The sequence below is a fragment of the Lissotriton helveticus genome, chromosome 7, assembly GCF_964261635.1.
Source record: "Lissotriton helveticus chromosome 7, aLisHel1.1, whole genome shotgun sequence".
NCBI classification, from domain to species: Eukaryota; Metazoa; Chordata; class Amphibia; order Caudata; family Salamandridae; genus Lissotriton; species Lissotriton helveticus.
Window position 1 is genome coordinate 866751599 of NC_136068.1, and position 21243 is coordinate 866772841.

At 43.2% G+C, this 21243-nt stretch overlaps 1 protein-coding gene across 1 annotated transcript in view; it reads left to right on the forward strand.

Moving 5' to 3' along the window:
* The first annotated feature begins 2621 nt into the window (after positions 1–2621).
* LOC144769314 (rho GTPase-activating protein 7-like) overlaps positions 2622–21243 on the forward strand; it is a 782472-nt gene continuing 763850 nt past the window's right edge. The window contains exon 1 of the mRNA XM_078653386.1: positions 2622–2757. Within this exon, the coding sequence (XP_078509512.1) occupies positions 2643–2757 (115 nt within the window). The 5' untranslated portion in view covers positions 2622–2642. The remainder of the gene's footprint in view (positions 2758–21243) is intronic.

The window sequence follows — 21243 nt, forward strand, 5'->3', positions numbered from 1 at the left end:
AGCAGGTGCTACTTCCGCTTGCCCCCACTGTTTCTAGTTTCGCTGGTGTCCAGTGTAGTCTGTGTAGTATCCAGTATTTTGTTTGTGCCAACTGCGGTGTTACTTTGTTTTTGGACGCCGATATCCATACTCTAGCCCTTTCCTCTTCGTTTAGCGGTCTATGTATAATCTCCTCCCAGAAGGCTATTGTTTTGTTGTTTAGAGCTGTGGTGCGTGGTGTGATTAGTTTGTAGATCTGCGCTGTTTGGTGGCCTATCTTGTTGAGGTTCTGTGCGTACTGTATGATGGTGGGTTTATGTTTGGAGAGGTTTGCCCTGGTGATTGCTGCTTTAATTCTTAGGAACTCATAGAATTCCTTGTTTGGTAGTCTGGTCATTTGCTGCAGTGCCTTGTAGGTGAGTGGGTTGTTTCCTACTTCTAGTTGTGCCGGCGTCGTAATTCCTCTGCTGTACCACTCTTTGCTATCTAGTGCCTTCCCTCCGTATGTGATTTTGGGGTTGTGCCATATTGACTCCCATTTGGTACCTCTGATGCTTACTTCCAGTTCCTTATCTACTCTCAGTAGCGCTGTTTTTGTGTTCCGGAGTATCGCATTTTTGACTTCCGGGTGTCTGTTTGCCGTAAGCGCCATGATCGGGTCTGCTCCCCCTAGAATGCCCCTTTCCAGGTCCATCCATACCGGCATGTACTCTGGTGTGGGGGCAACCCAGTGTAATACCTGTTTGGCAAGGCATGCCGTTTGGAATGCCTTGTAGTTATGCCTTTCTACTTTACATCACTCTATACCACTGCACTTTATGCCATTCTACTAAGCTACTGCACTCTACTCTGCACCACTCTACACCACTGCACTCTACGCTAACGCACTCTATGCAACTGCACTTTTCTATACTCTGCACCATACTACCCCAAGTCTCGCATTGTACAACACTGCACTTTACACCACTCTACTCTACTCTGCACAGCTCTATTCTATTCCAGTTCACCTAACATCACTACCCTCTATGCCACTGCACCACTCTACTCTATGCCATTGCACTCTATGCCACTGCACTTTATTCCACTGAACTCTGCACCACTGCTTACTACGCCATTGCCTCTATGCTACTGCACCACTCTACTCTATGCCATTGCACTCTATGCCACTGCACTTTATGCCACTGAACTCTGCACCACTGCTTACTACGCCATTGCCTCTATGCTACTGCACCACTCTACTCTATTCCACTGCACTCTCTGACACTGCACTTTCGCTACTGTACTATGTACCGCTGCACTCTATGCCACTCTACTCCACTCTGCACCACTCTACTCTACATCACTACACTACTCTACATCACTGCACTCTATGCCACTCTACTCTACAGCTCTCTATGCCATTGCACTCTATGTCACTCTATTTTACACCACTCAGTGGCAGTGCACTCTACTCTACTCTACTCTGCACCACTGCATTCTACATGACTGCATTTTACACCAGCCCATTCTATGCCACTCCAATCTGCTCTGCACCACTCTACTCTATGCCACTGCACTCTACACCATGTTTACTCTACATCTTTTCCAAGAACGTTGCTGTGCTTTCATTCTGTCCCTGCAACTGGCACAGCTTTCCAGGCTTGCTAGCGGTAATGTTTGTGAATTCTCAAAAGTCATACGTGGGCCCTGTGCCTTAGGAGTGCATTGATGGTTGAAAATGTATGAATTTTCATTTGTGAAACATAAGGGCTCAGTTTACATGATGTAATAGATGCAACAAAAAGTTCTAGAACCCCTTAAATTTGCCAACTATAGTTACACAGCCATAATTTCTCTCATGCAAAGCTCTGGACATCGGAGATGACATCGCATCAATGGCAACACTGAAGTACATTTCTAAATAACAACAATGTCTAACTTCTAACTTTAAATCCAAAGGAATTGCCACAGAAAGCAACCATGTGAGGATCCCTAAAAAGGATGTGTCACATCAATACCCCAGTAGACTTTATGGCAGGACCCGTGGATGAAAACCAGGGTGTCACGCTTCTCCAACAGTTAGTTGTAAACCTGAGCAACTGGTGTCTGCCTAGTATTGCTTCACTCTGGGCATGAGTTCACTTTCCTAGACAATGTGGCCCTGATATTAAATGAACCGCAAAATGTACAGAACCCGATGCAGTGTACCCCTGGTGTTTGTTAGAAGCATCCTGGAAATGCGCCTTATAGTGCGTCACGTTGTCCGCGGAGGACGTAGCTACGGCAGAAAGGACTCGATGCTTCATCTCGGCGGCTGCATGGCTCTGTATTTATTGCTCCGCATGCTGGGGGAACGAGCGTGTTTATAAAACGCGTCAGGCGAGATGCAGGGCTCTGTTGTGCTGCGAGGCAGGGGGGACCCGGGTGGGTTGCTATTTCCTCTCCGCCTGGCCTGACCCCAGAATTGCTTGAGGGAGCGTTGCTTTTTCTCTGTCCTGCGTCTTCCGCTGTCAGAGGAGAAAGGCGTGTCGACGGACCCGGGCGGACGCTGCCAGTCACTTCGGCGCTCGGGCTGAAAGGCGCGTGTTTGGCGCTCTTACGGGACTTGGCGCTCACCACTCTGCCATCTGGGCAGCGGCCGTGTCTGGATGGGAGAACGCGAACCCGTGGGATTGGGGTCAGGGATGGCGCACCGGGGGAAGCCCAGACTCAGGCGCTCCTTGAGTGAACACATCAAGGACTCCACCAACAAGGCGTGGGATATATTCTGGAAGAGCGCGAGAGAGAAGCGCCTGTCAGGTCAGAGTCATCTTTTAATCCTGTTGACGCAAAGGATGGACCGTGCTGAACTGCTGCTTCTTTGCAGTTCTGGTCGTGTTACATATGTCTCCACTTCAGGGCGCTTCATTTTGTGATTAGAGAGCTATTTTCTAGCCCTGGGCTTTCTTTGAAGTAACTGTTGCATTTTTGGGAGCAGATGTCTTCGTTTATGTTTGCATGCATGCCAACTACGAGGTTGTTGTCAATGGTATACGCAGACTTGCGACATGGCGGTTCCAGTGGCAGGAAGTTACCTGGCACCCCTAGCAGTGCGTCGCCCAACAGTTAATAGATATTAGCCACCCTGTCTCACTCAGTATTATGCGTCTGCAGATTGTGATTTCACTGTTTATGTGACTGTCTATCTGTAGGGTGATGAGGGCTAGGGGGCACACTGGAGTTAGCACACCTGAGAATAATGCCAGCTTCTCGTTTGAGCCAAAATATGGTGCGCTTTGCGTGTCTTGCGGTATGTAGTTTGAGCGCGCTTAGAACATGCTGCCCTCAGCACTGCTCATGATATAAAATACTGGATTCTTACATGTGTTTTAAAGTGTTCCCCACCTTGGGGCGGGGTGGTAGAATTGCCTTGCCTCCCCTGCGGTTTTGTGTGAAGTTCATGATGTCCTTGGGTGTTCAGGGGCTTCATGCAGTAATGTTGATACTTTCTGTGGGTTTGGTGAGCTGTGGTGGAGCACCCATCTGTGGCGAGCACCCTTGTATTGAGGAGGAGGATAAGATGTGCCTTTCACTGGGGTCTTTCCCAGGCTCAGCCCTGTCATGTGCACGTTGGTGACAAGCAGGCCCCACTGGGTGTACGAATCTCAGAGTGCATCATATTTAATCATTTGACAGTTCAGATAAAAATGCACAATGGACTCTGGAGTACAAAAAATGTTACAAATGTGGCAAATGTCAGCTAGTGCAGGATGTAACCTCATCATCCAGACGATGACACCCTGCATCAGCTTCTCTCCTCCTACCTATGCAAGCATCCCATTACTGTCATGCTATTTGTGCCAGCTAAAACCATTCAAAGTGCACAGTGCATGGCAGAAGGTGGGAAATAAGGAAAGATAACAAACTTGTGTGGCTCTCTTCTCGTATTTAAACGTCCGATGTCAACTTTTTTTTTATAGTGCACTCAACTCGCAGATTTACTTCTAAGCGCTTCACAGACTTTCAGAAATGAAATTAGAGGGATGAACTGGTGTGCCTAGGGTCAAGCGGGCAGATCATGACTATGACTAAAGTTTACTGATAGCTATTTCAAACGTCTGCATTTTGACAATTTTAGAAGAAATAATCTATTTGTGTATCTAGAGTTGAGTTTCACTTCCTTGGTGTCAAACTATGGAATTATGAGAAATGTTGGTAAGTTATATATAAGTGTCACGGCTGTTTGCTTCCTGGCTACATCACGTTTAGAATCTCCGACCGCTGGAGGAGGGCGCATCGCCTTCCTCAGATATGACAGGTCATTAGAGTTATTAAGTGGGTGTGAGGGCTGCGTGTGGCTGAAACCAGAGACCGCGGTGTTGCATTTGGGTGCGAGTGCAGCACGTGATGGGCGCCTTCTCATCTCCGAGTGCTTTCTGGAGCTGGAAACACATGGTGGTTACGGCGGTTATGTACTCTGAAATGTCAGCTATCGCTGCAAACCGCACACTAACACTGCACAAAGTAGAATGTTTATGCACCGCCTCTGCAAATTGGCACATTCGCGATCGTCCAGTTTAAAGAGGTGCATTGTGAGTTTCTCCATCAATCAAACATTTATAAAATCAGCCGTGAGGGCCTCGAGGAGCTGGAGATGTTGGCTACTGGGTGGTGGGTAGTTCACTCGAACATCCAGGTATTGAGTGCTTACCTGAAGTGCTGGAGCGATGTATCAGTCCTGAGGTGCAGGTGAAAGTTGTTCCATGCCTTGGTCTCCAGGGGCTGATCTGATTATTGTTGAGTTTTGTGTTAGAAAATGGTCTATGCCAGAATTCTTAGTACAGTTTCCTGAACAAGGATTTGAGTAAAGGTTAGTCTGAATTGTGAAGCAATTATTGCACTTACCTGTCTGGAGGACCACAGTTCTTGGGCAGGGGCTTCAGTCGTGGCCGGCATGACTCGTGGGTGAGTGGGAGCAGGGTCGCTCGGGGATGGGGGTATAATTTAAGTTAAAAAAATGTTGAAACTTACCTCCCCTGCCCAGCTCTGCTCTCAAGACAGCCCTGCCCACCCACCTGTCTGCAACCAAACCCTTCTGTTTTCTCGCAGTGCGAGAAGCAGAAACATAAAATGGTACTTATTACCATTTTATGTTTCTGCTTCTTGCACGGCGAGAAAGCAGTTGGAGGATGCTCCTCCGCCCTAGTGGAGGAGTCGACCCTGAGAGGGTTGTCCTTAAATGTATATGAATTCATTCAATCAAAACGATTAGTGGAAGCAGATGCTTCGAAAGAACCATAAGACCTGTCAGTGGCGGCTTCTCCGCTAAGGTGGAGGAGCGTCGCCCCACTGTTTTCAGCAGTGCAAAGAAGGACAAATAAAGTGATAATAACTCAATGTTATTATTTTATTTGTTCCTGCTGCTTGGCAGCTTTGTGGGTGGGACGGGCAGCTCTGGTGACAGAGGACCAGCGGGAGGACAGGGAGCATTTTTAGGGCAGGCGGGCTGGGTCAGGGTACTTTACAGGTGTAGGGTGCAGTTTTCAGGGCTCAGGGCAGGGGGCCTGGGGTTGGGGTAGTTTTTGGGGTGTGAGCTTAATTTTTAGGGCTCAGGGCATGTGGTAAAGGGTCAGTTTACAGGGGCCAGGGGTATGATCTTTAGCACACATGACTCTTTACCCATCATGTCTTTACCACGAAATTGCTTGGTAAAGGCATGCGTGGTAAAGGCGCGGTCGTGGTTAACACCGCATGGTACAGGCATTCGTTATACCATCATACAATGAGTTGTGGGGATTGTTATGAATGAGATTGAACTGACAGAGCGCAGATTTTCTCTGGACCTTGGGGGTTGCCAGACACTTCTGCAAATAGCTCTTTGCCAGAGAACAGGAATGATTATCAGATTGTAATCGCTTGCCCCAACAAGTGTGCTAATTAGGTTGCTATTGAGGAGCCCGCACATGGCCGGGGCAATCCCTCTTCGATACAGCCTGCTTCTGCAACAGCTGTGAAGTGTAAAAGAGCCCTGAGAGGACCAGGGACTGTAAGGCGGAAACAGACTTCTCGCCATCCTATCAACAACAATCAACTACTTTCTTGGATTCAGCCTCTGCAGGTACCTCAACTCCAATCCCAATCTCAATCCCAATAAATCCTTCCAAAACAATCTTCTGCTTCTCAGACTTGTTTCCGGATTCCCCTTTATGTGAAGGTCTGCAGGTGAAGGTTAGTAACAGTCTTGATGAGAAACTCAAGCCTCTGATTGAGCGTTTGATTTGGCTCGAGGTTCCCAATGGTAGAGATTCTTAATGTGTTCCCTCTGTGGCCACTAGTGATAAAGGTAGCTATCCACTGGCAAATGGCCAACATTTTGTGAATAACTCTATCAGTACTGTCACTAAGAGTGTAACTGGGAAACCAACTGTGACTGTTGTGGTCACCACTGGGCATCCTTTGAATTCTCTGGCTGGCGGGCGGAATCGGGAGAACTTTATCACAGACGCTGTGCGTCAATCAGTTTGTAATATCAGCCCATCCTCGAACCCAACTCTCATGTCTGCTAGTAGCTTTGTGGATGCCCCATGTCAAGTAATTCTGAGCCTTCTACCTTTGTCATGACCTTATCTGTTGATTTTGGTCGGGGTTCCAATCCTAAAAATTGGTCAACAGGAGTCCTGGGGCCAACTCGGGAATAAGATGGCTCATTGGCTATATACGTACAAACATTTTAATGCCTGGAGTTCCAATGAGATCATTATGGTGAGGCGGGTTGGGTGGATCGGTCACTGAGACAAAAGCATCATGGGAGATTGTATTGTTGTAAACGTTCAAAAGCCTATGTATGTTCACAATATACTAAGCACAAAGGAATCCCACATCCCAACTGACACTGAGGTTGTCATCCTTCCTCCAGGATTCTTTTATAGACCACAACTTCTCCCTCGTGCACCCATTTCCAGATTTCCAACACCTCTTGTAGTGTCCCCTGCACCAATATGTTTTCCGCACTCAGTGATTTGCAGAAGGTAGACTGACTGAATAAGAGTGCCCCAACAGCCAATCAGGTGTCTATAGGATCTTAGCAATACTACCCCCATTATAGAGGCTGAGAACAGGATCATGGAAAACCCCTTATTATACACTTGCGTTGTGATTCCATTAAGTCCCCAACAGGGACCACGTTATTCAGAGGCCTCTATTAGGGACAGAAATAACATAATGGATAAGGGTATTGAGTTCCTTAAATTACTAAGCTGGAATGTGGCAGGTTTTATATCTAAGAATAATTTTCCAGATTGTCTTCACTTCATTAGGGGTTGTCACCTTATTCCGTTTCTGGAAATGTGGGATACATTGCCAGTATTTGTGGATGGCTATCACTGTTTTAGCGCCCCAGCCATCCCCTCACACAGAGGAAGTGCATCAGGGCATTGGTGACCTAGGTGAGCACAGCAATTTTCAAATTATTTTAGTCAAAATAGCTTTGACATTGCACATTGTGAATTTTTATAATAATGATTTTAGTGGCATTCCCAATACTAAATTTTCCCCTTTATTCAAAATCATCTCAGAAATAGCAGATGATCTGGCTTGCCTAGGCCATACACTGTATTTCTGTCTGGCTGGTGATTTTAATGTGCCTCTGCACACTAACCTTGAGGACACATTTCCAAACTCTGGGCCATATGTATCATCAACCTGATTTGCGATTCTGAAATAGCGATTTTTTAGAAATCGCTTTTTCAGAATCGCAAATTGGGAGGTATGTACAAATTCGCTATTTTTTTGCGAATTCTTAGTATTCCTTAATTGCGATTAGCAAATTGCTAATCACAATTAAGGAATACTTTCCCATTCATTTCTATGGGCCAGGAGGCCCATAGGAATGAATGGGAAGTTATTCTCAATTTGCGATTCGCAATTTGAGAATCGCAAATTGAGAATAATTTCAAGGGTGCAGGGGTGTCCAAAGGACACCCTGTTGCACCCCTGAAATAAGCATGGGTGCACATGTGGCGCACATACATGCCCTAAGGGCATGTATGTGCGTCACATGGCACTTTGAAAAATGCAAAAATGTGCATTTTTCAAGGAATTCGTAAATTACCACCAACTTGAAGTTGGTGGTAATTTGCGATTCCTTAAGGACAATTCGCATTTTTTTTTGCTTCATACATTGCATTTAAGGAATCGCAAAATTTGCGATTCCTTAAAAAAATGCAATTGCAAAATAAGGAATCGCAAATGTTGTGATTCCTTGTTTTGCACCAGATTTTCCTAAATACATACCATTTAGAAAATGCGAATTTCGGCGTTTGCGAATGCGAATTTGCTTGATACATATGACCCTCTGTCCCTTTGTCAGTCCTAACCCTTAGAGTGCAGAATTAGTTCCTTTTCTTGCTCCTCTTGACTTGGTAAATGTGTTGAATATTGCTGGATTGACAAGCTGCGAGGTTCCTACCTTTAAGGGACACGGCAGACCATCAACAATAGATTATATTTTTGTCACCCATAATGTAGAGGACCTACTTTCACATGGTCTGGTCACTTCATCATTTTATAGGAACCACAACCCCATTGAAGACACATTTTCATTGTGTCTTAAGGGGAAGTTTAGGCAGGATATTGACAAGCTGAGATTGGTTTGGAGATTTCATATCCCTGTTCAATCCCTAAATGAGATAATTAAAGCTAACATGGAGTTGGTGTAACTGTGAATGACAGTACAGGCCCAAGGCTTGCGGGTTGTGGAAGCCTTCACTGACCTATGTTCGAGGATTAGGAAGGCTCTTTTGAAACGTGCAAAGCCTTTGTCTGAGATCCCCAGATGGTTCAACTCTTTTTTTTCTACGGAGTTATATATAGCGCAAATTTGACCCGAAGGTATTGGGTATCAGAGTGCTTTACATAGCACCAGTTGTGTTACATGAGGACACATTTATATTTTTTGTTAGGCACGGGGTGATTACGTGATTTTCCCAGAATCACAGGATGTTCAGCGTCATCTCCGAGACTCGAACCCAGTTCCTCAGATACGAGGACGACCGCCCTAGCCATTAGGCCAACTCCTCTCCCAACCTCTGAATGTTCTACAGCAAACAGTGCTCATTAGCTAGCCCAGCCTTCTAATCTTACAGACTTCACATTAGTAGCTCTTCTGTGTAAGCAATATTAAAATATCACTGCCAAGCGTTGGCAGGAGGTTATTGAAGCACAGTGGGAAACGCTAGTGCAGGCCTTACAACTGGATAACACCAAGCTGTTTTGAGCCTCTGTGGTCGATTTAAAATGATCTTATTAAAAGTAACACCACTCTTTGGGCTCCTTGGCTTACAGATGTTTTTAATAATCTCAACTGTTCACCTCTTCCCGATACTTGGGGTACCTCTAAATTAGTCCCTATTTTTAAAAAAGGGAATCCCTCTCTTCCTGGCCATTACTGGACAATCTATCTTATTAATACTACTGCCATGATACTTGGCAGAATTATCTATCATTGTGGCTTGGGTCTCCAATGAGTCTGTTTTACATCATTGCCAATATGGGTTTAGGCACAAATTAGTAGGATTTTCCCCCACTAGTATCACCAGTGTCATGCCTCATTATTGGATCCCCACCCACTGCACCTAGTGGGTGGGCTCAATGCGGCTTGCAAGTGGAGCTCTTACTAAAACCTAATTGCAAGTTAAAAAAGCCTTCAGGGTCCAAATTGTTGTTTGTTAATAAGGTCCTTTATATGTGATAAAAGCAGTGTGATGTTCTATGAGTGCAATGACCCCTAACGTCTGTAGTGCAGTAAGGTAGACAAGTTTCAGCCTGTTAAAAGTGCCGCTCAGGGTCAGCAGGCTTTCTTCAGGACCAACTAAATCCGTACATGCAATGCCGTAAATAAGAAGACTGTGGCCAATGCAATTTATGACTGTGAGGAATCGAGGCAACTAAGACACATGGAGGTGAAGACTAGTGTGGTTCATTGCCTCTATTTGTATGAATCAGATTGTATTACTGATTATATCAGGCTTGTTTGTACCTTCTGGGAACGTTCTATGCTCTTCCGCTTTATATCTGGGGCACTATGAAATATTTGCTTTTTTTCCTTTGGGTTATGTACAAAATCTTGAAACCAAGCCTTGTCCTTGATGACGTATCTGGACAATCCATGTTTCATTTTAGGTTTTTCTGTAAATTCTATACTAAGTAAACTAGACTCCTTTGAATCCCAGATTTAAAGAAGTATTGCTGTACTATCTGCCAATAAAGTTCTGCTTGTAGATTTGTGTTGCTGCTTACAAATGTTCTGTATGTTGGGTCATTTTTAAAATTTGCTGTTCGCATGCGCAGTTCTTTTCTATTTGAAAGTCTTTGTTGTCATCATTGCTTTTAATATGTACCATGTGTGTGCTGCTATGAATTGTATATCTGGTGTTGTTTTATGCACCGTTTTATGGACAATAGAATACATCTGAATAATGTTTTGTTGCATTGAATTGAATTGACTCATCAAGGATATTAAGCACTATATAAATCCAATTACAGTACAATATAGTACAGTAGAAAATCGCTCTACCTGGAACTGTATACCTCTTTCTTCTGATAAGGAATATGTATATATATATCAGGTTTGCATATATTACAGTACTTTCTCATTATACATTTCAGTGCGGTATACAGTCTGGTCTCTACATACTGAGCTGTTTTAAGTATATTTCAGCAAACATATATACGTTTTCCTGAGTCAAATGATGCCAACAGGCTCTTGCCCAGGATACACCTGTGCTTTTCCTAATCTGTGCCTGAAGAAGTCTACCTAGATAGCCAAACAACTGCCATACTCAATCTTCCATAAGCAACAAGTAGAAATCACCATGGTTAATTCTAGCTGTGCTCTTTCTTTAACCTTACTGCTACCAATATAAAATCACTCATGCTCAAGAGTATTCTAAAAGTTAATTAGATGATAGATTTACTGATATCATGTATTTTAATTTTCTGGGTTGCAGCCCTGATGAAGTCATGTGATGCATGTATATAGCATTTGACGAAATACGTGTTGACTGCGAAAGGAGTTGTTTTGAAAAAAGATCAATAAAGATACTTTGGACTACTCTTCAAGTTGGATATTTGGATTTGTATACTACAGTGGACTTCCTATCTTTATGAACTTTACGACTGTTTACTAAGAAGAACGTAAAGAGACATTACTTCTGCACTCATATAACAATTTGTGAATACGAGAATATACATATACTGGATTTTGTATTGTTGTGGAGCTCAGGTAGAAATTTGTGGTGTATTTTGACAAACCCAGAATTTCTATTTTGGGTTTCTTTGGGATAGAGTGGTAACCTATCCCTTCTTCCTTGGAGCACTTGATGATTTACTTCATAATACTTTTCCCTTTCATCTAATTGTGCGCCAGAATTTATACCTGGTTACCATTATTTTCTGATTCTGATTTTTAATTCATTTATGTACGGACCTAAATCAAGTCCACTCACATTTAGTCAGCGTAAGGTCAACTAACTTGTATGGTACACAACTTGAGAGAGACAGCTCAAGAAGAGGACTGTACCGTATGTCTTCGAAGCTTGCACAAAGTAAACTATCCTAATCAAAGCATGTCATTTTATGCGCTAGGAATCCTTTTATATTAATGGTGATAACGCGTTTCATATAACAAAGGCATTTTTGTAGCAGTGTGCAAAGAAGTCTTCCAAAAGAAAAAATCTTCCTATGGAAAGTTGATGGGTTACTTTTAGATACCTGAGCCTGTTAGATCTTGTCACTAGCTAGGAGGGTTTTTATTTGTGTAAGTTGGTCACTGGGCCAACATATTGAGCAGGAAATACCAAAAATGTGATTTCTGGGGAGTAGAGAAATGTGCCAAATATTGTCCTCTTTGGAATCAAATGGTCAGAGGGGCCACAGATAATTCCCAAATATTTTCTAATGAAGGTAAACTTGAGAAACAAATTCCATAAAACTCATTAGACAAAACTTTGAAAAATGACAAGCAGGGTTGTAAAGAAATGGTTTTGCAGGCAAAATTATAAAGAAAATACACTTGACCAAAATTGATGACAGTATTATGAAGCCCTGAAAAAATATAAATACATGAACCACTATGCCACCATAAAATGTGATATCCAGAAATATCCTCTACCATACATATAGAACATTGGAGAATTCTAGGCGAGTTATGGAACATGCATAAAGGTAAGCTAAAAACTATTACTTCAAAAGCAAGTGTGAGAAACCAGGACCTGTTTGCAGGTTCCCACCAATGTTTGCCTTTATGTGGACTACTAGATGCTGGTTTTCCGAATCTGATTGTGCCCTGGGCGCTGCTAACCAGACCCAGGGCCTGTGCTCTGATTAAAAGTGCATGGCAAAAAGGTATTGTTACAATTGGTACTGACAACCTACCTGTAAGTACCTAGCATATGGTAGGGCATGTAGGTTTGGAACCCCAGTAGACTTAGTGTAGTTAAGTGTGCACTACTATGGTGACTGCTGTCATTTTAAATGCCAGCCCTAAATTGCAGACTACTTTTAAAGTAGAATGATATGGAAATTCTTCTTTGGAATTAAAGGTACTCCCAAAGGAGTAAATTAGCTTATTTTGACAAATAAATCGCCCATACCGTCTCCCCTGGAGAGACTTTCTCCATTTGGGATTTTGGAAGAATAGTACTTTCTGGGACAAGAATAAGCAGGACTTTGGAGGAAGTAGTCATACATCTAGGTGGTGCCCTGCATCCCTTTGGTCAGGGGTGCCCCTCCGCTTGATGCCCAGGAGCACAAAATAAATATAGGAGAGTTGCCAAGCAACTCAGATCTGCTGCCTGAAACAACAAGGAGAAGAAGGACTGTCCTGCTGGATCCCTGATCTGCACCCACGGGATTGCACTCTGAAGGACTGCACCCGCTGCACCAACAGGTACTTCAGCCTAAGGACTTTGCCTGGCTTCACAAGTATTAAGGAGTGGACTCCCTGAAAGTAACAGGTTAACAGAGCTCCCCTGCATCATTGGCGCCAAGACGTTCACAGCCTGAAGTGTGTCCAGTGGACTTTTAAGGATTTGGGCAGGTACACTGTAGGAATCTTAGACCCAACATCCCAAGGACCATCTCAGAGCTTTTAGACCCTTGGATTGGTGTTTTGGACACTTTGAACCAACAAGAGGAACTTCAGGAACAAGTTCCAGAAGTTTGGAACAACTTTTGTAAAAAGCTCCATAAATTGACCTGGTACATTGTGAGAGTTGTAGTCCCAGACCTAAAGTGGCAAACCAGAGAATCTCAACTCTTTGCTGTGGACCACTTTCCTGCATCAGGAAACACTGCTAGAAGTGTAGAGAGCTCTTGACTGTGTCCTGGTCCAGCATGACCTCTTTTTTTTTTTTTAACCCTTTGAGCTCTATTTGTTTCTAAGCACTAGTTTTACTTTTAATCTGTAAAAATTCATACCTCTGCTTCCTACATTGGATGTTTGTTGTTTTGGTGTCATTTTAATCATAACAATAATTCCTATTTGTATAAGTTGGTGTTGGATTTTTATTATGTGTTTTGTCTTAATTATTTAATATATTGATGTTTCTAAATGTGTTACACACATGTCTCCTAAGTAAAGCCAGCCTGCTTGTTGCCAGCTACCAGGGGTTGAGCAAGGAAATGTCACTATTAATAAACCACTATCCAACATTTAACTATTACTTCAAAAGCAAGTTAGAATGCTATAGCTTCATACTTAATAGGAAAAACAGGACGCCCTTCAAGATAACACACTTTCACATGAGCTGAAAGGTCTAGATTCAACCTGAGTTCAAGAAACTGCTGTTAGACCTCATCATGTTGCAGTAATTTGTCACTCTAAAAATTATCTGCCTCCTCCAAAAATATGCACATTTATTTGAAGTCTTCAAGAAATGTGTTTCCCTTCCTAATCCCTTCTGAAATTCCTGAATTCTTGTTTGAAGTGTAACCGTGTATATCGTTATTAAATGAGAAATTACCACACCTTTTATAAAAAACTGTAAAAAGATTCAAACACCATAAGGCATATTTCTCTAATGCATTTTCCATCAAAATAGGCTACCGTGAAGTAATCCAGCAGATACAGCAATTTTATTGAAGCAATGTTTTAAAGACCCAAGGCAAGCCTGCTTTCAGCTAATTAGATATGCTGAATCTGTCATCTATGAGGGTATACACCCGTTACAACGGATCTTTTACTCCGCACTACCATTACAACGCGACCATTACTCCGCATACCATTACAACGCATTGCGCTGGGGGGCGCTCTAGGATAGGGAATAAGTATAATTTACTATCCAACACCTTCCCTAGGGTCCACGGGGACTGGAGTTAGAATAGTAAATTATACTTACCACTATCCAGCGCCCCAAGGCGCTATGCGTTGTAACGGTATGCGGAGTAAAAGTCGCGTTGTAATGGTCTGCGGAGTAATAGTATGCGTTATAACGTCATACATCCATCTATGAGGGTCATGGCAGTCTTGGACCAAACTCAACATTTCATTTCCCTCTGACACTGTGTAACAATACTCTCTGATCTGTGATTTCATCAGTAGACCTGAATGCGCAGAGTTGGATTGTGTCAGATAATATCTATAAGCAGGGCCGGACTGAGAACCAAAACCTGCCCTAGCAAAGTGCTCGGCCCCCGGGAGCGGGGGGAAAGGGGGTGCTGCCGAGCTCTTTGCCAGTGCCGGTTTTCGGCCGATTTTGTTACAGGGCCGATTTTTTAAAAACAGCCCTGTAACAAAAACCGGCCCCCATGGCCCCAAAACTGGCCCCACACATGCGCCACACCGGGGGATTGCCCGGTGCCCGCTACGGCCAGTCTGGCAAGCTATTTTATCCTCACACAGATCCCCTTTATAAGGAGGCTATTGCACAAATATCTTTTCAACCTTCTAAGTTGTCCTCTGATAGGACAGCAGAATATACTTCAATATGTACCAATTACAAATATAATACATCAAATTACAAAGGAAGTTCCAAGTGAATTGCTAAACTAGATTGCATAACTGATAGCGACAATTTTGACACGAGTGATTTAATGGCGTATTCAGTACATCCCAAACACCTTCATAAGTCTTCTAATGAACCATGTAGACATGTGATGTGGAAACAGAGCCAAGATAGCACCAGGCTTTTGCCTTGAGTTAATTCCCAAAAGGTCAATTTGGAATTAATCCTCAAATGGATAGGAGTCCACCCGTATATACTCTGTGCGTCCCAAAGTCTGTTATCACCCGACGAGATTCAAGAAGGAATTGCAACCTTTCTAGTGATACAGCAACCATAGGAGAGCAGCATAATCTTAAACACTCGATGCACATAAATCTGGACATATTTTGCAAATGAGCACGTAATAGCAATCGTAAAGCCATTACTGGTGTCATGAGTGGTGCAATGTGTGATATGCATTTGGCTTTGAACCTACTTTGGTGGCAGCATTCACCGACCTGTTTGGGGTTGCCTTATGAAATTAGTGTTTATTCAAATGAATACATGAAGATGTAGAATACAGTAGCTCACCTGGTAGTCTGAATGTTGATCACACACGTGTTGTCTCTGCCAAAGAGTATCACACCCCTAAAAAAACTCTGTTGTGCAATCTGTATAAAGTTGTTGTGCTGGTTACACCTGTGATCCTCTGGATAGATTCGCCTTACACACGTGGCATATAATAACTCATTGGTTTTTCATGGTCTTGATTAATTACGAATTTGACTTGTTCCCTCTGAAGTGGGCCAGTGACCAGATACTCTCAGAGCTCATTAATTCAGCAGGTTCGGTGACACCACAGCAGTGCCCACTGCACCCCAATTATGATGGTCTATTACAACCCAAGCTGGGTGTGCTAAGTGCCCTGCTTTGGGAAAGTTGGTGCTCCCAGGATCTGAGATTCTCTTCTCATGATGTTTGCATTCCCCAAAAAGTATGTCATGCCTATAAACGTGGAATCAGATTCCTTTTATTACATGCCCCATCCTCTTTTTTATTTATCATTTGCACGTTGATGTCTTTCGCTGTGACTCCACTTTTGCTGGGTACAATGCACAACCTAAGGTATAGTATGTTGCACAGCCTGGACTGATAAAGCAAGTTGTAATTGTTTTCCATGCATTTTTATAGTAACGTTGCTGACATAAAATAAAAATTCAAATAATTTGCATTCAAGGCAACTGTGCTATTATGTATATTGTTTACTTATTTGTGATGGATATAAGATACGACCTGCTCGATAGAACCTCGTAGTGTCTCTTAACATTAATGGACACAAGGACTGAGGATAAAGTGCTGCGCCCAGAGCACACACAGCCAGTCAGTGATGGAGTGATTGAAACTTGGGGGTCGATTCCGATCCGGTAAAAAGCGCTCCGAATTGCCGTTCGGAGCGTTTTTCCCATACGAATCGTACCCTGCAACGTTCCGCGTACGTACGACGAAGTACGATTTGTACCAGGAGCCGGACTCCGTACGAATCGTACAGAAGACCGTACGACACGAACCCCCGTACGAGTCTCCGTCGGAACCCGCTGTACGCGACATCTGTACGGCTCGCCGCTGGTTTTTACGACCCAGCAAGTACGATACGTGTCGGGTACGCACCGTACGACCCTTTTTTTACGGTAGCCAAAAACAGCCGTAAAAGCAGAGTTCACGCCGAAACAGGTACGGAACGGCCACCCCGGGTACGGTGCATACCCCCCATGATCGCATGGGTACGCGCCGTACCCCTGCGATCATGGGGGGTACGCGCCATACGGTGTGTATATGATTGTGCGCTTTTCCGTACGAATCGCCGTTACCCGACGTGGTCCGTACGACTCGCGTCTTGATACCCCGGTCCGGATCGTACTCGTCGGGTCGTACGGCGTGTGTACTAGTCGTACGGAGACTGCTCCGGATGCGAAATGTACGGACGATAATTTTACCGGATCGGAATAGACCCCTTGGAGTGTACATTCATATTCACTGTAGACAGAGGTGCCTGGAGGAGGGATCTATCACTGCAACCTGAACAGGTTGGGTTAAGGTGTGTGAGTGTCCGGTACAGATGGCGAGATTCAAATCTGGCACAGTATCTTTTTGACTTCTGATGAGATTCTGTGTGATGCTGGTACCCGGAAAATGGACTCGCTGTCAGCTTCTTAAGCGGAATACTTGTCTATGACCTGAGCTCTTTATTCTGTGGAATGATTCAGGTTCATACATAACCGCACAATGTGCCCACCCCAAATCTGAAAGGTTTATGGTCGGATCTGAGTGCACTCGTTGACATTTTTACTGTGCTTGCAAAGGGAGCTTTCTTAAAGATCCAACAGAAATTTAGTAAAGTCTTAAAAGATAACATGTTTTCTACGATCTTTGGGCCAGATGTACGACCATTTGCTTTGGCGACATGCAAATTGCGAAAAATTGCAAGACGCAATTTGCAAGTCACAAAAGCAAATGTACAACAATGTCAGAGACACTGTTAGCGATTCCCAATGGGGTCGCAAAATGCGAGGCTCATGAATAGTAATGAGCCAAGCGCAGTTTGCGACCCCATTTGGAATGGCTGGCCCTCCCAGGCATGGTGGACTGCTGGGCTCAGCAGACCTCCATGTCTGGGACTGCTTTTAAATAAAGCAGGAATTTACTTTTTTAAATGCAGCTCGTTTTCCTTATAGGAAAACAGGATGCATTAAAAAAATCATGAAATGTTTTGGTTTAATTTTATAAGGGCAGGCAGTGGTCCAACCATTGGTTGCCCTTAAAAAAATATTTTCCCATGCATTCTCAAAGGGGAAGGGGTCCCCTGGAAACCCCTTCCCATTTGCGAATGCTTTACCATCTACTTTAACCCCTTCCGCGCTCAGTTATGACGCTTGTACGCTCATGACGAGCTGAGCTCGTCATGTAACGCGGCTTTTGAAAAAACAGCGCACAGCGGGAAAACCGCTAGCGCGCATGCGGTTAAGTAGGTGATAAATTGCAACTGTTTTACGACCGCAAATACGGTTGCAAAACAGTCATACATAGGGCTCTCGATAAGGAAGTGACACCCTTGAAACGCCCCTTCCTAATAGCGAATCACAAATCCTAATCAGCGAGTCGCAAATAAATTGCGACTCAATAATTAGGGTTTGTACATGGCCCTTAGGTATATCTGCATCGGCAAACGGGTCACAAACCCATTTGCGCATGCAAAAATACTTCGTACATCTGTCCTGCAACAAGGAGAAGCCACTCTCGTGCCTGTGCTGTAATGTTAAACAGCTGTGCCTTTGTCTGCTGTGGGGTGATATCTCTGTGTTAAATTGGTTTATCATGGCCATGGGGACCCTGACAATCTCTTTAGGGACACATGTATCAAACAACTTTGCATTCCCAAACAGTGCGAATTGGTAATTTTGCACATTTGCGTTTGCAGAATAACCTTTCAAGATGTACGAAAGGCTTTGAGTCGCAATTTTAGTTAAGTGCAAAAATTGTGATTACCTAAAATTCCGACTACAAATAGGGAATTGCAATTTGAGATTTCCTTAGCACATGCACTAAGCATTTTCTAAATGCAAACTGTGCATTTAGGAATTGCTATTACCATGAATGCCAAGTTGATGGTAACCATGTGCAAATTTTGCGATGTAGCGCACACATGCCGCTAGTGCATGTCTGTCCTTCACATGTGCACCTTTATTTGGGGAGTACATCAGGGGGGCCTAGGCCCCTGGGCACCCTTGGTATTGCATTAACTACTTTGGGATAACCAATTAGGTAATCATAAATTAGGTAAGGCAAAACCATTCACACCTATGGGGCAACGAATGAAGTACTATTACCGTGTTACGGTTGCAAATCTTTAGGAATCACTATTTAGTAAGTGCTATTTTCTTACCAGCCATTTTTCATTCCTTAACCCCTTCCACGCTGATGACGAGCTGGGCTCGTCATCAGGTAGCCTCCTCGCATGCTGCTGACGAGCCCAGCTCGTCACGTAAAGTGCGCTTTTTAAAATCTCAGCGTACGGGCGGAATTCCGCCCGCACGCATGCGGTTAAATAGCAATGACTGAAAATTAGCTCTTTAAGGAATGCAAAAAGGATTTTTGATACACGTGGCCCTTAGTGTTTCATTTAGATCTCTGGTACAGTGCTATATTTGCAAGTGGTGATGGCAGCATGCACTGGGTATTACTGTGTCCACGTGTAAGGAAGGACAGCATGAGTGGAGCAGGGAGAATAAGTTACATTTGGGGTATGCTGATGCGTGAATGTCAGTTCTCAGGGAACCTTTTTATACAATCTTTGGGCTTTCAACCTCCTCGTGGACCTTAACCCAAAGAGGAGAAACAGCACGGAGAGTGGTCAGGAAGAGGCTCATCTCTGGTCCGAAAGATGTGAGGTGAACAACAGAATCACAGGGATTTAGACTTTGGTATGGTTTCACAGGGCTGCCTTGGTGCGGTGAGTTGGTGGATAAGGAAGTGGTGAGTGGAGTCTCACTTATATTTCTGTTTATGGAAGGGATAAGGGTTCCCATCATGTTCCTACATCATCATCCAGCCCATAAGCATTTTTCAGATTTGAAAAATATTTTATTTTTAAACGTGGAAACTATGACCAACAGGAAAGTATATAACAGTTTTAAGCAATCAGAAACTGGTTTGATAAACCATTATAGTCACGAAGGAGGTCGGAGATTACTCAGAGTAGGTCCTATCGACACTCTACTTGGTGAGTGGCCAGTTTGAAATGACCTTTTACAAACATGGCAGTTCTGCTTTTGGGGCCATTTTACATTGAGTCCCCATTGAAGTGCAGCTGTGTGTGCGCCCATTTTCTAAACTTTTGGGGTAAGAAGGTTCTGGAGAACCATTCCAGGACCGATTCTAAGCTTTGAGAAGCTTTGATTTATCTCACTGCAACAAGTTAGTAAAACTATTTGACATTTGTAAAGATCCACCGTATTTAGTTATCATCGAATAAATCTATCACTCCTCAGGCGTAAACGTATTTCCTGATACAAATTTGTAAGGAACAAAAACCCCAGCAATAAAAACAAATAGCAAATACTAAATAATATTGTATTTGCATTTCATATATATGTGTGTATGTGTGTGTGAGTATATGTATATATATATGTTTATGAGGCGCTTATTTACTTTTTCTAATAGCCCAATATTCCTGTGACCAAATAATGCTTCATTATGAACAAATAGTCAGTGAATGTTGTTCATTAGAATACTTCACCCAATAGGTTATGAGGGGTGGTGAATATGTTCATTTCAAATTAAGAACAATTACACATCGATTGGTTAAAGCAGTAAATCTCTGATGTGAGTTTTGGAAATTGTGATAGACTAATATCCACCACTCAATTTACTTTCATATTTCACTATACTTATTCACCACTAATCCTTTATGGGTTCCGGAGTAGCATGCTACTTGCCAAAAAAAATGATTCACACCGCATCTGGGGTAACAAGAGCTATATAAATGCAAACCTTTTTCCCTCTTCTATCCCTCCGCTATCCTTCTGAATCCAAATAACTGAAGTTGTGATGACTAATATCCTCCACTCAAATGACTTTCATATTTCACTATACTAATTCAACACTAATCATTTATGGGTTCGGGAGTAGCAAGCTACTCGCTGAAAAAGAGCTTTGACGCCTCACCAGGGGTAGTAAGCGCTATATAAATGCAATTACAATACAATACAATACTTCCTATTGGCTATACGACTTCAACAAACACATTTATTTTACATTATGACCATCAATGTTTGGTAGCTTTGTTGTTCTGCGGACAGTATTTCTAAGTAGAAGTTGTTCTTTTCTGAACTTGTCATCCACTCTGCTAGTCTTTGCTCAACAAGTATTAAAAATATTTCTTTGCATCTGAAGAGGCAGCATTTGCAAACTTTGAACATTTTGCCATTCTATTATGCTCTCAGTTTTAAATCTGCCATTAGCCTAGAAGATTTGATTTTATAAAAGAAACATATACATCCTACGTATAGAGACTTTCATCTAAAACTCTGTCCAATGGTCTGTTGTGTCATTCAAATTTTTCTTCCACCCACTAAACCATACAACATGGGCCAGTGGCCTATTGGCTAACTTCACTGTGAGTGACGGCATTCTACTCTTTCACAAGGACTGCATCCGAACACATATTTACCTTTAGTTCCAAGGGCTACAATGCAATGTGTGCAAAAGGAGAGCAAAAATATATCTTTGCTTTTATTCAACCATTTTCTTATATATTGATGAGGCCTCA